The 18506-nt window shown below is 35.4% G+C and overlaps 1 protein-coding gene across 4 annotated transcripts in view; it reads right to left on the bottom strand.

Annotated features, from left to right (window-relative positions):
- PPP2R3A (protein phosphatase 2 regulatory subunit B''alpha) overlaps nucleotides 1–18506 on the bottom strand; it is a 168559-nt gene that overhangs the window by 5286 nt on the left and 144767 nt on the right. For all 4 annotated transcript variants that reach the window (XM_081302778.1, XM_081302781.1, XM_081302779.1 and 1 more), the window contains 3 exons: nucleotides 15463–15638; nucleotides 14629–14747; nucleotides 12457–12563 (listed from right to left, as the gene is read on the bottom strand). In XM_081302778.1, coding sequence (XP_081158904.1) covers nucleotides 12457–12563; nucleotides 14629–14747; nucleotides 15463–15638 — 402 coding nt within the window. The remainder of the gene's footprint in view (nucleotides 1–12456; nucleotides 12564–14628; nucleotides 14748–15462; nucleotides 15639–18506) is intronic.

The following is an 18506-nucleotide window of genomic DNA, read 5'->3' as shown; positions in this document are numbered from 1 at the left end:
TCCTACCTCAGCCTCCCAAGCCTTCAGTATTCACTTTTTTTTTTTTTGGTACGGGAATAGAACCCAGGAGTGATTAATTGCTGGGCCACATTCTCCAGCCCCCACTTTTAATTTTTTAAGTTGTAGATTTTTATGTGGTGCTAAGATCAAACCTAGTGCCCTACACATGCTAGGCAAGTGCTCTTCCTCTGAGCTACAACCCCAGCCTCTCACTTCATTTTAAATTTTTTTCTTTTTTAATATTTTTTTAAGTTGTCAATGGACCTTTATTTATTTATATGCAGTGCTGAGAATCAAACCCAGGGCTTCACACGTGTGAGGCAGGTGCTCTCCACTGAGCCCCAGCCCCAGCCCCAGCCCCTCACTTCATTTGTGGTGGCTGAAGGATCTCTTGTAGTTTCCCAAGGTCATGAATGATCGATTATAAATTCTTATTGTGGATGTAGAGAGGATGCTAATAATGAACCTCAGGGGGGGTGGGACAGAATTTCATTTTTATTACCAAATACTAAGCCTGGAATAGGACAGGTACCAGTAATAATCTATAGAAATAAATTAAAATTGAGCTTTGATTTGTTTTGTTGAATGTGGAAAAAAAAGAAAACCTTAGCTTCAGGTCCATATATTTATTGAGCATTGTACAAAAATGCCTCAAAACTATTTGTGAAGTTGTAATTTATGCTTTGGAATATTCTTGTCTTCCTTTTCTATTCCTACATCCCAGTATATACACAGACCTCCTCATCCCTGTTCACTGTTAATTTCTCTTACCTCACTGAGGGTAGTGAGGCTCAGACAAGCTCTCACCTCACTAGCTATGTTCCTGGAAGATGCGCTGATGGGTTTTTGGTTGGTCACTTTTGCCTGTAGGGCCTTGTGTTCCAGTGCTGATAGAAGTCAATATAGAAATCTTACAATGAGTAATTTATGTAAGTTGGTATTTAATATAAAGGAAAAAGCTGCCTTTTAAAAACATCCAGTATAAAACAGTTCTTACAAACTACCTAAATGTCCAATAATGAAGAAATGGATGTGAGTTATTGCTCGTGAGAATGCACTGAAGCATTAAAAGTCATGCTTTTGAACACACTACTAACATTTAAGAGTCAAGAGAAATACAACAAAGCATAAATAATGATGTTATCTCTGGCCTGCTGAACCAAGAGTGGTTTTTAATCTCTTTATAATTTTCAGTTTTTCTTCAGCAAGCCTGTATTTTTCTATGAATCAGATTCCCAGAACAAGGAAAACTGTTTAATCTGGGTTACTTAATGCAAAGCTGTTGGTAAAATATCAGAATATCCTCCTGTAAGAGAGTACTTTTAAGATAATATATAAGGTTCTTAACTAAAAATCTTAAGTAATCAAGTAGTAGTCAACCTGACAGAAGAACTTGTTTCTGATGATTGCAGGTCTGCTTTTTAGAGTAACATGGAGGATCCTGTTGGCCCGCTTTATGTAATTTTGTGGAGTTTTAAACTTTATTGTAGAAAATAAGAGTGATACTTATATTAATGGCATCATATCTGTTGCTTTCCCACAGGTGACACATTTGGTCAAATCATTTTAAGTAATTGATATCCGTGTCTTCCCCATGACCATTCATTACTAGTACTGAATTTATGCAAGTGCTGTCATATGCTGTGTTCACTTGGTGCTGCATGTGCTAGTTCACAGGGCTTGCAGTCCCTTCACCTCATTGAGGCCTGGAGTCATTACTGGCTTATTTACTGAAGGCCCTACGCAGGACCAGCCTTGAATCAGGAGGCACAGGCACTTGGCACAAAGGCTACTACTATGACTGCTGTTAGAAGGAAAAGCAGATGGAGAATTCCTAGTTGTTTTTGGAAGGTTAGGTCATCTGGCCTCCTGCAGATATCCTTGTGGTGAAGGTGGCTGCTGGAGAGTTGCTTTTTCCTGTGTTATTCGGTAAACATTTGCTGAGGACCTCCTATATCCCTAATGAGCTAGCTGCCAGGTGAGGATTACAAAACTAAGAAAAGGTTCTTTGCCTTTCAGGAGGCCATATCTAGACATAAGATAAATAACTCCTTTTTTTTTTTTTTGGCACTTATAAGATAGACACTGTAGGACACCTTATATACCTCATCTCTGATCCTCAGTACAGTCCCTCTGGTCGCATAACACAAACTTTGTGTCAACTGTGTGTCCTGGGAATGAAGGGAATGAGGTAGGTGATAGAATGCCAGTTAGAGCTGATTAAATGCTACTTTGGAGAGGTTAGATAATGTAGCCAGGATCACAGAAGTGATAGTGATAAAAAGCCATTTTTTAATGGATTATCTAGATACACATATATTATGTATACTGTCTTAGTCCTCTGCACAGCTAAGTGAGTATCCTTATTGTATAGGGGATGCCAAGGCTTAGATGCCTGGATCACACAGCTAGTGGTAGAATAAGGCTCTGAGTTTAAGTTTGTCTAATTCCAAATTTCATGCTCTATCTGTGTTGGTATATACTGTTACCAGCAGCTATGTGCCAGGTGTTTTACAAACATTATCTCAGATTCTAACAACCACCTTGGGAGGTAGCTGCTGATAACTTCTGAAACTGAGCCTCAGGAGTCAGGTAACTGCCCAGCTGGTGAGTGGACCAGATCTGTCTGGCTCCTAAGCCTCTGCTCCTTCCTTGGTAACGACATTCTTCCTCACTTCCTAATAACTGAATCTGGCAATTTCTGCTTGACATTTAGATTCACCCTGACTTCCTAGGTGATATAGCCTTGGGTTTTGAGTCTTGCTTTGCTTCTGAACTGGTCAGATGTTACTGCTGTAAATTACATTTTCTTTCTTGTTGATAACCCTAGTACTCATTCAACAGGTGGCTGTTAACCCTCCTCTCCCCTTGAGACCTCCCCCACCTGTGCACTGTGCAGGCCTTATCTTATCTCTATAACATGAGAAGTGTCCAGCAAGAGCTTCTCATGTACACTGGTTGAATTTCAATAAAGCTGCTCTCTGCATCTCCTCTCATAACCCTTCACCTGTACTCTGTCTGTGTCCCCTACCTCCCCTTCTTCCTTTCCACACACACACTGGAGTTTTCTCCTAGTGCTAGTATAACTTGGAAAATACTTTTGCTTGAACCTATTATTTATTCACTTTAGCTTCCATCAATATCTGTTTTTATTCATACATGTATCTAAGTATCTCTATTTTCTACTTTCTTTAAAGCAAGTTACAAACTATGTTTGTATATATATGTTTGTGTGTATATATAGTTATATATGCATGACTATAGTTTTATTTAGCCTAAAAATAGTTTTATATTTGTGAAATAGAAAACTTGCATAGAAGTGATATGACAGGCTGTCTCTGAGTGGTGGATTTTAGGTAAAGACTTGTTTGTTATATCCTAACTGTTCTGCGTATATATTATGTAAACGTATCTATCTAAGTAAACAGATAAAGAAGAAAAAGAACTTTTTTTAAAATTAAAATACACCATCATTACATGAACCTTTTAAATTATAGCAGTATAAAAATGAAATTACTTGAAATTCCACAGCTCAGAGTTAATCAGTTAGTAGTTTGGAGTGATATCTTTTCGGTGGTGTGTTCTACATATATACTTTTTAATACTGAGATTGTATCAAACAAATTTTTAGCCCTGATTTTTCTGTGAAATTAAAAATTTTCAAGCACAAAATGAACATGGCTGCATAATATCATGACACAGATATCATGATATTTAACCACTCTAATACTTGTGCTGTTTGACATTTTTAATTTTAGAATTACCAGTGGTCAATGCCTATTGTTTGGATAGAACAATTCTATTCTATTCAAATTTCTGGGTACTTAAAACAGATATCCAGAATAAGAATTAGGGAGCCAAAGGACATAAATTCAGGCATCTGTTACATGTTGTTGAATTAATTCCCAAGGATTTCTGTCTTCTATCAGCAAAGGTCTAAAAGTGCTTGTCCTGCCCAGTGAGTCTAGCGAGAGGTGTTTCTGCCACATGATTTCTTTAAAGATAGATAGATAATTTATTTATTTATTTATTTATTGTTTGTTTGTTTGTGCTGAAGATCGAACCCAGGGCCTCATGCATGCAAGGCAAATGCTCTACCACTGAGCCACAACCCCAGCCCCTATTGCTTGTATTCTTGATAATTGTCATTCTGACTGGAGTAAGATCAAATCTTACAGAGTAGTTTTGACTTGCGTTTCTCTAATTACTAGAGATGTTGAACATTTTTTCATATATTTGTTGATCGACTATATACCTTCTTCTGAGATGTGCCTGTTTAGTTCCTTAGCCCATTTATTTATTGGGTTATTTGTTTTTTTTTTTTTTTTGGTGTCAAGTTTTTGAATTCTTTATATATCTTGGAAATTAGTGCTCTATCTGAGGTGCGTGTAGTAAAGATGTTCTCCCATTCTGTGGGCTCTCTCTTCACATTATTGGTTATTTCCTTTGCTGGGAAGAAGCTTTTTATTTTGAATCCATCCCATTTACTGATAATTGATTTTATTTCTTGTGCTTTAAGAGTCTGGATAAGAAAGTGAAAGAAGGCATTCCTGTCTTGTTTCAGTTCTTAGTGGGAATACTTCCAATTTTTCATCCTTTAGAATGATGTTGGTCTTGGTCTTAACATAGAAAGTTTTTACTATGTTGAGGTATGTTCCTACTATCCCTAGATTTTCTAGTGTTTTGAACATGAAAAGGTGTTGTATTTTGTCAAATGCTTTTTCTGCATCTATTGAGATGATCATATGATTCTTGTCTTTAAGTCTATTGATGTGATGAGTTATGTTTATTAATTTCCATATGTTGAACCAACTTTGCATCCCTGGAATGAACCCCAATTGGTTATGATGCACTTCATTCCATCTTTTTAATGTTTTTGTATATGATTTGCCATAATTTTATTAAGAATTTTTGCATCTATGTTCATCAGGGATATAGGCTTGAAGTTTCCTTTCTTTGATGTGTTTCCCTTTGGCTTAGGTATCAGAGTAATATTAGCTTCACAGAGTGAGTTTTGGGAGGGTTCCCTCCTTTTCTATTTCATGGACTAATTTGAGGCATGTTGGTGTTAATTCTTCTTTGAAGACCTGTGGAACTCAGCTGAGAATCCATATGGTCCTGGGCTTTTCTTGATTGGTACGCTTTTGATGGCATCTTCTATTTCATTGTTTGAAATTGATCTGTTTAAATTGTGTATGTCCTCCTGATTCAATTTGGACAGATCATGTATCTCCAGAAATTTGTCAGTGTCATTAAGATTTTCTATCTTACTGGAGTATAAATTTTCAAAATAGTTTCTAATCATCTTCTGAATTTTAATAATCTCTGTTGTGATATTTCCTTTTTCATCACAAATTTTAGTAATTTTGAGTTTTCTCTCTTTTTTTTCATAAGAGTGGCTAAAGGCTTATCAATTTTTTAATTTTTTCAAAGAACCAGATTTTTGTTTTGTCAATTTTTAAAAATTGTTTCTTTTGTTTCGATTTCATTGAGTACAACCCTGATTTTAATTATTTCCTGTCTTCTATTATTTTTGATGTTGATTTGTTCTTTTTTTTCTTAAGACTTTGAGATACAATGTCAGGTTGTTTATTTGTTGAGTTTTTATTCTTTTCATGAATGAGCTCAATGCAATGAACTTTCCTCTTAGTACTGCCTTCATAGTGTCTCAGAGATTTTTGTATGTTGTATTGGAGTGCTCGTTGAGTCTATATATGTCTGTTGAGTCTAAATTATTGATTGTATTATTAAGTTCTGTAGTTTCTTCATTTAGTTTTTGTTTGGAAGATCTATCCAGAGGTGAATGAGGTGTGTTAAAGTTATCCAGTATTATTGTGTTGTGGTCTATTTGATTTTTGAAATTTAGAAGGGTTTGGTTGATATAATGTAGATGCTCCATTGTTTGGGGCATAAATATTTACGATTGTAATGTCTTGTTGATGTATGATTCCCTTAAGCAGCAGGAAATGTCTTTCTTTAACCCTTCTGACTAACTTTGGTTTGAAGTCCACTTTATTTGATATGAGGATGGAAACCCCTGCTTGGGGGCTGGGGATGTGGCTCAAGCGGTAGCACACTCGCCTGGCATGCGTGCGGCCCGGGTTCGATCCTCAGCACCACATACAAACAAAGATGTTGTGTCCGCCGAAAACTAAAAAATAAATGTTGAAATTCTCTCTCTTAAAAAAAAAAAAAAAGAAAAAAAGAAACCCCTGCTTGTTTCTGCAGTGCATGTGAGTGGTATTTTTTTCCCCATTCTTTCACTATCAGTCTTTGGATGTCTTTTCCTATAAAATGGGTCTCTTGAAGGCAGTATATTGTTGGGTCTTTTTTTTTTTTAAATCCAATCTGCCAGTCTATGTCCTTTTTTTTTTAAGTATTTATTTTTTAGTTGTAGTTGGATACAATACCTTTATTCTTTTATTTATTTGTTTTCATGTGGTGCTAAGGATCGAACCCTAGCATGTGCTAGGCGAGTGCTTTACTACTGAGCCCCAGCCCCAGTATATGTCTTAATTGATGAGTTTTAGGTCATTAACATTCAGAGTTATTATTGAAGTGTTTTGCATTCCCAGTCATTTTTTAATTTTTTTTTTTTTTTTAGATTTAGATAGACACAGTATCTTTATTTTGTTTATTTTTATGTGGTGCCGAGGATCGAACCCAGTGCCTCACATGTGTGAGGCAAGTGCTCTGCCACTGAGCCACAATCCCAACTCCTGTTTTTGGTCTTATACTTGATTTGGTTTCGCCTTTGATTGTTTTTTCCTTTAGTGCAGCTCCTCCCTTGCTGATTTTTATTGTTGTTTTTCATTTCCTCCTCACGGAATATTTTGCTGAGAACGTTCTGTAGTGCAGGCTTTCTTGTAAATTCTTTTAACTTTTGTTTATCATGGAAGGTTTTTATTTCATCTTCAAATCTGTAGTTTAATTTTGCAGATATAAGATTCTTGGTTGGCATCCATTTTCTTTCAGAGCTTGGTATATGTTGTTCCAGGATCTCCTAATTTTGAGGGTCTATGTTGAGAAACCTGGTAAGATCCAAATTGGTTTCTCCTTATATGTAATTTGATACTTTTTTCTTGTGGCTTTAAAAAATTTATCCTTATTCTGTATGCTAGGCATTTTCATTATAATGTGCCTTGGTGTGGATCTGTTGTAATTCTGTATATTTGGTATCCTATCAGCCTCTTGTTTGTGATTTTTCCACTTCATTCTTCAGGTTTGGGAAATTTCCTCATATTATTTCATTGAAAAGACTGTGTATTCCTTTGGGCACTCTGTATTTCTTATTCTTGCATGGTTTGAGAGAATGGAAACCACAGCATGTGTTTAGTTCACCTGCTTGAAACTGAAAGCTAAAGCTGATCTATATTATTGCTCTTATGTTAAAAGTTTTGTTTGAAGCTTAATAGGTATTTTGTCAATGGTCTATGGATATAAATCACAAAGGTATTTTAAATCTATTTTCAAGGTATAGTTTACTATGTCTGCAAATAATAGGTCTCATCTTTTAGTTTTTCTTCAAAGATGTCATCAGGATAGTTTTATTTTTATTTTTAAAGCAATCTTGATTGTTTTTATATTCAACCTGGAGGGTTTTTTTTTGTGTGTGTATGGGTGTGTGTGTGTGTGTGTGTGTGGAGGTTGTTATTGTCATTCCATAATTGGATTTTTCTTTTATTAAGTGAATCTATTCCTTTTGCATTCATTTATCTGAAAATATTGGCCTTAGTTGATATCTTTAGTTTATACTGCATAGCCTGTGTTTTTCTTCTGTACATATTTTGTGATTAAATTATAATATCTCAAGTTTGGTTTAGTATTTCTTAATATTTTTAACACTGCAACTTAAATTAGCAATTTTTGAGGATATCTGTTAAGACTGCTAATGAAACTAACATATATATTTTATTTCTTCTCTGTACCTCTTAATCTCAAGTTATTTCTAGAATTTCCACATATATTTCTTCCCATTGTCTTTTAATGCCCTTAAAGTTATTTAGACTTATTTTTACATTTGAAAGGATTGAATGCTCACTTTTATTTCTTGTCAATCACAGCTGCTCCATTTCTGTTCTCTTTATTTTGGTTTGTCTCTTGGCTTTATGGTTATGTCCTTTTAAAAGAGCTAAAAGGTGCTTTATTACCTGAAGTTTTTACATGTTTGAAAATATTAATTTGTATCTTTATGCTTGAATATTATCTTAACTTTGTATGTAAACACTGTCTCATAGTCTTTCAGTATTCTTACTGGGAGGTATCTGAAGCAAAGTTGATTTTCCCCCCTTGTCTTGCATTTTTTAAAAATGGGGAAAATAAAAAAAAAAAACTCAAAATAAACTTTATCTTTGAATTCCAGCAAATTGACAATGCAAATCTGGAAGCACTCATTATTATGATTTCTTTGATATAATGTGACTTCTGACCTTTCATATTCAGGTCTTCTTTGCTGGGTGCAGTAGCACACAGCTGTAATCCCAGCAACTCAGGAAGTTGAGGCAGGAGGATTGCAAGTTTGAGGCCAGCCAGTCCCTGTCTCAAAAAATAAGAGCCTGGCAAGGTGGTCTATGCCTGTAATCCCAGCCTCTGGCAGGAGGATTGAAGGTTCTAGGACAACCTGAGCAACTTTGTAAGACCCTGTCTCAAAAAAAATTTTTTTTTTAAAGGTTTGGGGGTGTGATTCAATGGTAAAGCACTCTTGGGTTCAATCCCCAGTACCAAACAGTAAAATAAAATAAAAGTAGATAAATAAATAAAGAGCTGGGGAGGTAGCACCCCTTCTTCAATCTCTAGTACCTACTCCCCTAAAAGCCTTTCTATCATCCTTGAATATGTATATTTATTCCATTATTCTATTGTCTAATACAAACAAGTTAGATACCTTTTGTTTTCCTTACATATACTTAACAAGAGTTATCTATTGCATTTATCTTTCAAAGCCTTTTTCCTTGTCCCTATTATTTTTTTTGATAAGGAAAGTAAAAAAATATATATCTACAACATGATCTTAGTGCTTACATGAGACTGTGTATAAATAGTATAATTTTGTTAACCTTCCCTTCATATGCTTAGATTGTCTATTTTTCACTATTATAAACATCTACACCTGTTCATAACTATACCAATGATGCTTAATAGATCAATAAAATAATTCCAAAAAACCTTAGACCATACTTGTGAATCCACTTTCCTATTTTATGATGTAGTCAGGCTCATGATATTCAATATATGAATGATTTTAGGATTTTAAGGTCATTGATATAAATGAAATCCCACTTTTGTGGCTAAACAGATTTTTAAAAAATCCTCAGATTAAAAAAGACCCTTAAAGGCCAAGGTTGTGGCTTAGTGGTAGAGCACTTGCCTAGCATGTGTGAGGCACTGGGTTCAATTCTCAGCACCACATGCAAATAAATAAATAAATAAATAAATAAATATCCATGGACAAAAACAAAAACAAAACAAAACAAAACAAAAACAAACCTTAAATCATGGGCAGAACTAGACTTAGCCTGTAAGCCTGTTTTATGCTGTTTATCCTTCCTGTTTATTCTTCCCTATTTTCTCCTTTGGGTAACTCCTCTTCATCTTTTTTTAAAAATTATTTTTAGTTATAAATGGGCACAATACCTTTATTTAATTTTTTATGTGGTGCTGAGGATCGAACTAGTGCCTCACACATGCTAGACAAGCGCTCTACCACTGAGCAACTCTCCAGTCCCATCTTTCAGGTCTTAATGTAGTCATTGACCTCCTGAAAAACATTCCATGACCCTGTCCCCACCACAGAATGGGTTAGACTCAATTTTTTTGTGTGTGTTGCTGAAGAATCCTGCTCCTCTCACCCTATAATCATACTGCTGACTTCTCTAAAAGGAGTTCCTTACTATTTATTGTCCAAACAAGGATACCTGAGGATAACTATAATTTAAAATATTTTTCTCTTTTGCTTTTTAAATATTGGTTCTTTTTAGTTATATAATCCATTTGGATATAAGTATACAAACATTGGAATATTTTAGTCCCATTCTTATGGATGTACTATGAAATAATTTTCAAATAAAATGTTTACTTAAGTTACATGTTTTGTACTCATTAAAGCAAAGAGAATATTTGTACTAAATATATAAACTTTAAAAACAACATAAGCAGAATGATTTTTCTTGTTATATATTCATAGTTTTAAACAGTTCTATGTGTAACACAGTGTCACTGTTATTTTACTTATGGAGAGTATATTTTTGAAATAAAATCATTGTTTCTAATTTTTTTGAATAAAACTGTTTCCAATCTTCAGAAACACTATACATATTAATTCCATGTCACATAATCAAAAAAATTTAATTTTTTAGCCATGTGATTTTTGGCTTAAAAATGGTCCTAAATTATATGGAAGTTAATTACATTTATCAACTAAAATAAAAGGGGAGGGAGGTTAGTGATGGCATGTCCTATATCCACAAAAAAAAAAAAAAAAAGCATGATGGAGGAGTAAGATACAATTTTACTACAGTATCCATTGGGCTGGATATTTCCTGTTTATCACTCCAGATCCCCCTTAGCTTTATGTCTCAGGAGCCTGACTTGAACTCACCACATAGGGGCCTCCCTTGTCTTCTGATTTCTGACTGAATGAACAGGAGGCACCAGCAAGTTACTGAAGGGTATGAAGTTGGGTACTTTTCTCTAGCAACTCTCTCTCAGCTGGGTTTGGCCAAGGTTGGTAAAATCCCATAACTGAAAGTCACAGATTCTGTCAGGTGCCCCTTTTATATAGCCCCTCTCTTTTGGATTCTAGTGATGGTTTCATCTCTTTGTCCCTTTGGGCCTAGGAACTGAAAGTGGCTCCCCACTCTTGCTTGTTTTAGGTGAATGCATCATTGCTTGGCTTTTCTAAAATCTTTGCATACTTTTTACAAATACCTAGTTTGACTATGCTTGTCTGTTTGCCATCTAGGAAGTTAGACTAGAACTATGTATAAAATGATACATGTATGTATAAAATGATGTGTATATAGGATGATTTGTTGCAACACTATAATTTCCAATAATGAGGTGTTAGAGATATAATGTTAGTAAAGAACTATAAAATAAGCTAGGTATGGTGGTACACACCTCTAATCCCTGGATGCAGAAGCCAGCCTCAGCACCTTATAAGATCCTGAGCAATTTAGTGAGAGCCTGTCTCAAAATAAAAAGGACTCGGTGTGGGGGCTGGGGTTGTGACTCAGCAGTAGAGCACCCGCCTTGCATGTGTGAGGCACTGGGTTCGATCCTCAGCACCACATAAAAATAAATAAAGCTATTAAAAAAAAAGGGATGGGGATGCAGCTTAATGATAAAGCACTCCTGGGTGCAATTCACAGTATTTAAAAAAAATAAAAACAAAAAAATGTATTTATATTTGCATATACACACAGTACACACAGTTTAGAAAGGTATACAAAGAAATGATAACACTGGCTGCTTTGAGGGAGGAGAACTGGGTGACAGGGAGACTTTTAATATTTATTCACTTTTTTCTTTAAATATTATGTCATATGAATGTACTACGAAACAAGGACTAAGGAAGAATTAGGAGACATTAGATTATAATGGAAAAAAACAGCAAATTATAAAATTGCTGAAATGTTACATCAGTCAAATTCTTGCATTCATTTTTTCTTTTTATTTGTTCTTTTTAGTTATATATGATAGTAGAGTATGTTTTGACATATTTTTGATTGTGAACATGGTCCCTCCATGGAATTTTGCACTGACTAGTATAAATAATATACAGAAGTTACTTCTTGTACAGGCTCGAATGCACAAAACAATATGTGATAAAGATCTGTTTTAAGCATGATCATCTTGTTTTTAAAAGGAGCTTCAGTTCCTATAGCTTCCTCCTTTGTCCACAAAGTTTACTGATATCATTAAAGCAGTGGTATGACCCAGTGATATTGGTTTCTGTGAAAGGTGTGACTTATTAAAGAAAATGGGACATGAGAAGACTTTACTAGGAAATAAATGATGGAAGAGAAGAATGCCAAGAAAAGTATTCATTTAACTAAAGTTGGCTAAATCAATCATTTTTGTTATTCAAAAATAGAAAAAACATCCAGGTGTGGTGGCACACACCTGTAATCCCAGTGGTTCACGAGGCTGAGGCAGGAGGATTGAAAGTTCAAGGCCAGCCTCATCAACTTAACCAGTCCCTAACCAGTCTTGCTAAGAGCAAGACGCTGTCTCAAAAAAAAAAAAAAAAAAAAAAAAAGGCTCAAAATAAAAATGGGGGATGTGGGCTCAATGGGTAAATTCTCCTGGGTTTAATCCCAGGTATTAAAAAGAAAAAAAAAAAAAGAAAAAAGAAAGAAAAAAAAACTAGAAAAAGATTTATCTAAGGTATTTTTATGTTCCTGATATGGGCACCCCTGTTAGAGAGTTCTATAAGACATGGGGAGATTCACTCACCCTTCCTGGAACTGTGCTTGGGCGGATTCCTCTGCGACAAGTGTCTCGTATTCCTCAGCAGCAAACCTGTCCCAGTCAGAGGGCTCAGGCCCATCATTTTCAACATCCTGGTTAGAACAAGGACAGACAGAGAAAAAAAAAATCAAAGACAAAAAATTGAAGGTAGGTCATAACAAATATTGTATATGCTGAAAATACTTCTCTGAAAAGTGTTTCAACATGTTAAAAGAGGTGGTAAGGTAACACGCCTATGATGATTTTCTACAATTCAAACAAAACTGTTGCACTGACTAGTATAAATTATATGTAGAAGTTACTTCTTGTACAGGATTGTTGTTTAGCAGCCATATTTTTTTATGTCTGGATTCATTAGCCTTGTAATCAGAGATGTTTCTCCATTTCCTTCTTCCCAGCCCTTTGTGTAGCAGCATCTGAAGAGAGATGTAATTTGTACATGCCTACCTGAAATGTACCACTCTTTTCTCTGGCTTTTTTTTTTTTTTTTTTTTTTTTTGGTACCAGGTACTGAACTGAGGGCACTAGGCCACTAAGCCACATCCCTAGCTCTATTTTGTGTTTTATTTAGAGACAGGGTCTCACTGAGTTGCTTAGTGCCTCACTTTTGCTGAGGCTTGCTTTGAACTCGCCATCCTCCTGCCTCAGCCTCCTGAGCTGCTGGATTACTGGCATGCACCACTATGCCCAGCTTCTCTGGCAAATTTTTACTGTTTCTTTAACAGCCAGCTCAGATATCATATCACCTGTGAGCTCCTCCTGGAAGCAGCCTTTCTCTTCTAGGTCCCTTTTTTTCTAACTATTTTCAAACTTTTGCTGTTCTGTCTTTGTAATCTCCAAATACTCAGTATCTTTTCAACATAGTGAATTTTTTGTTACTTTCTGACTTGTTTTTCACAGTTATGAATAAATATTGATAATTACCACTTCATAGGAAGAAAAGTAAAATTTATATAAGGTAAAAATAACACAAAAATAAGTGAGGGGAGTAACTATTTTCTTGCCCTCCTACATGTGGGCAGTGTCTTAGATTATCTTCTAGGTCAAATGTCTTTCCAAGATGAAAAGGAGTTAGTATTGCTCTAGTGTAGGGTTGGTTATATCTAGAATATAAGTACCTAAACACTGGCCACAAAATGTATTACTTACTATATTTAACCCATGTTAAATCCACTACCCAACCCTTTTAACATTTATGACATTGCTATGCGTTGTAGACTAATAATTGGCAATTGTTTTTGCATAGATATGTAAAATAATGGAGGATGTTAAATTCAATGAAACATTATATTGATGTTAGTTAGCAATAACGAACCTTGGTTATGCCCCAAGGTCAGCTGCAGAGTAACTGTTCTTAGAAGGTGATTTTTATAATCTTACCATTATTTAGGTCAACAGTTATATAATATATGGAAGAATGAGAAAAGATTCTTAAAGTTACCTGTAGTTGTATTTTACTGAGCTAAACAGTCTTTCCTATTGATATAATTTTTACTTCTTAAACAGGGGAATGGTGGAGCAAGTGGTTATATTCAGTTTTGTTTTGTTTTTGACATGGATTACATGTACAAGGTTTACTGAGGGTCTAAGGTTTTTGGGCATCTCTAATCAGATGTAGAACAATATTTAAAACTGATAGCCATGAACAGCAATCATTAACACTTGAAAAATGTTGTATTTTCTGAAGGTAACTATCAAAGGCTTCTAGATTTTACTTGGAAGGGGCAAGTTATTTATTACAGAATCCCAAATATGCTTATTAGAACAATTAAATCAAGGTCAATATAGTTTCTAATACAGATGTGCCTATTAATATATTTTGAAAAGCTGAACTTTTTTTCAAAAATACTTTTTTGAAACTAGTTCTAATGTGTATGCAAGTACACAGTCTACACAGTCCATTCAGTTCAAAGTATAGGTAGATGAAGTTTACCTAAACTTCAAGATCGGCTGTGGGGAGAAATGTGCTTTTGGTCCTTTATTCTATTTCTGTGGTGCTGGTGATTGAACCCAGGGCCTTATATACTTTATTCTCTTTTCAACATTTGGTGAAGATATTTTAAATACTAAGATTCCTACATGCAGAGACCATTTTAATATGTAGCACACAGCTCCTGATATTATAGCTCTCAAATAAAGTTAAACTTATACTGGTACCTTCTGGACTGCAAAGGGATCTCTCTGTTCATGGTCCAAGTATTTTTCCAGATTAAAGAACGTATCATAGAAGATGTGAGCCATTCTGCACCTCTTCAGATCTTGTAGAGTTATTCTGCCTACATAAAAACAAATATAACTGGTAAATTTCATCAAGAGCTATTCTGACAAAAGAAAAAACTTCCAATGATGTCTAAAGTGTATGTAAAAGTTTATTATAAAAATCGCATTTAAAAAATCAACATGATATTCACAAAACACAAAATTTTAAATGTTACAATTTAGTAGGATACTCACAATACTGTACAACCATCACCACTATCTAGTTCCATGGTACTGTCATATCAAAAAGAAACTCTTCCCTTTTTCCTTTACTTTCCAGCCCCTGGAAACAACTATTTTGCTTTCTGTCTCTGTGGAAAAATCTTTTTTTTTTTTTTTTTTTTTAAACAATGCATTTGCCATTATTGCTGGTTCTCCACTCAATAGCTAAGGGGAAACTTCAAACACTTCTGTTCTTGGGAAGCCCACAAGAAAGACCCTGGAGCCAAGCATGGTGGTGCACACCTGTAATCCCAGATCAGGAGGCTGAGGCAGGAGGATGGCAAGTTTGAGACCTGCCTGGGCAACTTGGCGAGACTCTGTCTCAAAATTTAAAAAAGGGCTAGGGATGTAGCACAGTACTAAAATAAGTGCCCTGGGTTCATTTCATAGTGCTGTGGAAAAAAGATAAAAAGACTCTGGAAAGTTAAAGAAGTTAGGATCTATGTAGTATTATGTGCCCCACTCTGTTAAAAAGGTAAACAGTGCCATATGCTATTTATTGGGTCTCACCATCATTGGCTGGCTTCACCAAGTCAAGCATCTGACACAGCAAATCATGGAATGGCAAAGGCTCAATGCCCATGGCTTCCATCCGTTCACACTGCTCCTCGTAGAAGTACTCCAGCTCATACATGGAGAGTATACCATCTCCATCCAGGTCCATGCAGCGGAACCAATACTCAATGCTAGGAGATAAGGACACTCATTTTAGCATGGGCCTGGTAAGCGTCCTTTATTCATCAAGATTTGTTATTGCCTGTGTTTCTTCCTAAATTAATTTACATGTGTATGTACTTCAGAATTGGACATAGTTCTACAAAGTTTGTTAGGAAAAAAATGACAGACCTTTTCCTCCTTTTATTTTCTCATCCCAGAATCAACCATTTTCCACACCTGCTTTACTTTTTACCTTCATATTTTCAGGTAACACATCTTATTTTTCCTTTTATTTCTGTTGTAAGAGCTGTCTATTGATTTTGCTCTAAAAAAGATGAGGTTATAGCTCTTTAACTACTTCATATACTTTACCTGCACACCCTTCCCAAACTTTTAATTTAAATTCATCAACACTGAGTTTATAACTTTATACTTTAATCTCTTATTTGCTTAGTCTTCCATGTACTTGACTTCTTCCCTCCTTCAAATCTCTGCCAGCTGTCTAAATCCACATTTAGTCCCATCAGGTATTTTAGCAATTGTATTTTCCCCTCCAGTACTGGAGATTAAACTCAAAGCACTCTACTACTGAGATACATCTCCATCCCTTTTAATTTCTTTTCTTTTAATTTATTTTGAGACAGGGTCTCGCTAAGTTCCTGAAGTTGGTCTCAAACTTGGGATCCTCCCGCCTCAGCCTCTTGAATCACTGGGATTACAGAAAGAGTACCACCGTACCCTGTAGCAACTGCATTTCTTGATGAAGCCTTCCTTGGTTTCTTTTGACCTTCTTTAATCTAGTCGGCTTGGTCTCTATGCTTGGTTCACAGTTTCATCCTGTTGATACCTAGTGATACCTCACATTTCCCGCATTCTTTGTTTCTTTAGCACATTCTTCAACAGCAGGTAAATATTTTGATCTTTTTATTTTTTGAGGTGGGGTCTTATTATGTTGCCCAGACTGGCCTCAAACTCCTGGACTCAAGCAATCCTCCTGCTACAGGTGTACAACACTTCACCCAGCCTAGATCTTGGATGTTGGAAAGTTCCCTTTTCCTACTCTTAGTTTGTATTTTGGCTAGTTATAGAATTAAAGATTGGTGTTGCTTTTCCTTCAGATGTTTAAAGGCACTGATGTATATAGTCTTTTGTCTGTCCAGTGTTACCCAGAAGTTTAAATCCATGTTGATATCTGATCCTTTCACTGTAACCTACAGAGGTGCCTCTGAGTCCCTGGTGGTATGAAATATGATGGAGTGTCTTTGTCTTGATCTAACTCATCTATTTTACTGGGTTTTTCTGAGAACCTATTCACTTTGGAAACTAGTATCTTTCAGTCTTTGGAAATTTTTATAAATTATTTTCTCTCTCCTATCACTCTTCCTTCTTCTCCGTTCTCTTTTTTTACAACTTCTGTTATTTAGACCAGGCATTTGAAATGTGGCTAGTCCATTATGAAATATTCTAAGTGTAAATATACAACAGATTTTTGAATACTTAATATGAAGAAATGAATGTAATACATCAGTAATGTATATTACATATTACAATGGTAATATTTTGAGTATACTAGAGTAAGTAAGTTATGCAATTAAAATTAATTTTACCTACTTCTTTTTACTTTTGTGGCCAAATTTAAAAAATCATACATTAATCTTTAATCGTATTTCAATTTTTATTTATACTGGACTTCTCTGATTTTCACACCTTGTTTTTATTTTTTGATTGCTTCATCTTTTTAAAAATTGTTCTTGGGGCTGGGGTTATGGCTCAAGTGGTAGAGCGCTCACCTAACACACATGAGGCACTGAGTTTGATCCTAAGCACCACATAAAAATAAAATAGAGATACTGTGTCCACCTAAAACTAAAAAAAAAATTAAAAAATAGTTCTTTTTGGGAGGTTTACTTAGCTTTATTTTCTAAATATTCTGATTTTTTAATTCGGCTATTATAGTTTTTTTTTTCTTTCCCTTTTTCAGTACTGAGGATTGAACCCAGGGGTGCTCAACCACTGAGCCATATCCCCAGCCCTTTTTTATATTTTTATTTAGAGACAGGGTCTTATTGAGTTGCTAAGTGTCTCACTAAGTTGCTGAGGCTGACTTTGAACTTGAAATCATCCTGGCTCAGCCTCTCAGGCTACTGGGATTACAGGTGCGCACCACACCCGGCTCTGCTATTATAGTTTTGATTTTATAGTTCTTTTAGTGGTTCCCTGAATACTCCTATTTTATAAAAGAACCTTCTCTTATCTCTCTAAGGATGTTACTCAGTGTTTTGTTGTTGCTGAAGTTTTCTTCTCTCTGAAAGTCTGTTTCTCTGAGTTATCATCTGCATTTGTTTGGTCTCTATCTTTTGTTAAGAGGCTCTACTCAGATACCTTCTGAGCCCTTGTTTCTGCTTATTCTTTTTTTTTTTTTTTGAGAGAGAGAGAGAGAGAGAATTTTTAATATTTATTTTTAGTTCTCGGCGGACACAACATCTCTGTTGGTATGTGGTGCTGAGGATCGAACCCGGGCCGCACGCTTGAGCCACATCCCCAGCCCCTGTTTCTGCTTATTCTTAAGAGCAGATATTGAAAGCTGATTGGAAGTTTTGATCCACTGGTTTGTTAACTCTGGGATTTACTGTAAAATGATCTGGTTTGGTTCTTCCCTTGGGCATGACCTTCATGCCTTTATTTCAAACCTTCATGCCCTTATTCTTAGGCTAGTCAGATTCCTCATAAAAGCACTTTTCAGTCTCTTGCTTGGAGGTTCGGGCAGGAAGAGAGCATTCTGTTTGTTGAGAAAGAAATGAACACTGGGAATCAGCTCATTTAATCTGTTTTCAATCTAGTATCTGCTATGGTTGGGACAAAAGTGTATCCTCCAGGGTTTTTGTGTTAAAAGTCTT

Source organism: Spermophilus citellus (genome assembly GCF_964194105.1).
Source record: "Spermophilus citellus genome assembly, chromosome: 7".
In the NCBI taxonomy this organism is placed as follows: domain Eukaryota; kingdom Metazoa; phylum Chordata; class Mammalia; order Rodentia; family Sciuridae; genus Spermophilus; species Spermophilus citellus.
This window is presented reverse-complemented; position numbering and strand designations above follow the sequence as displayed.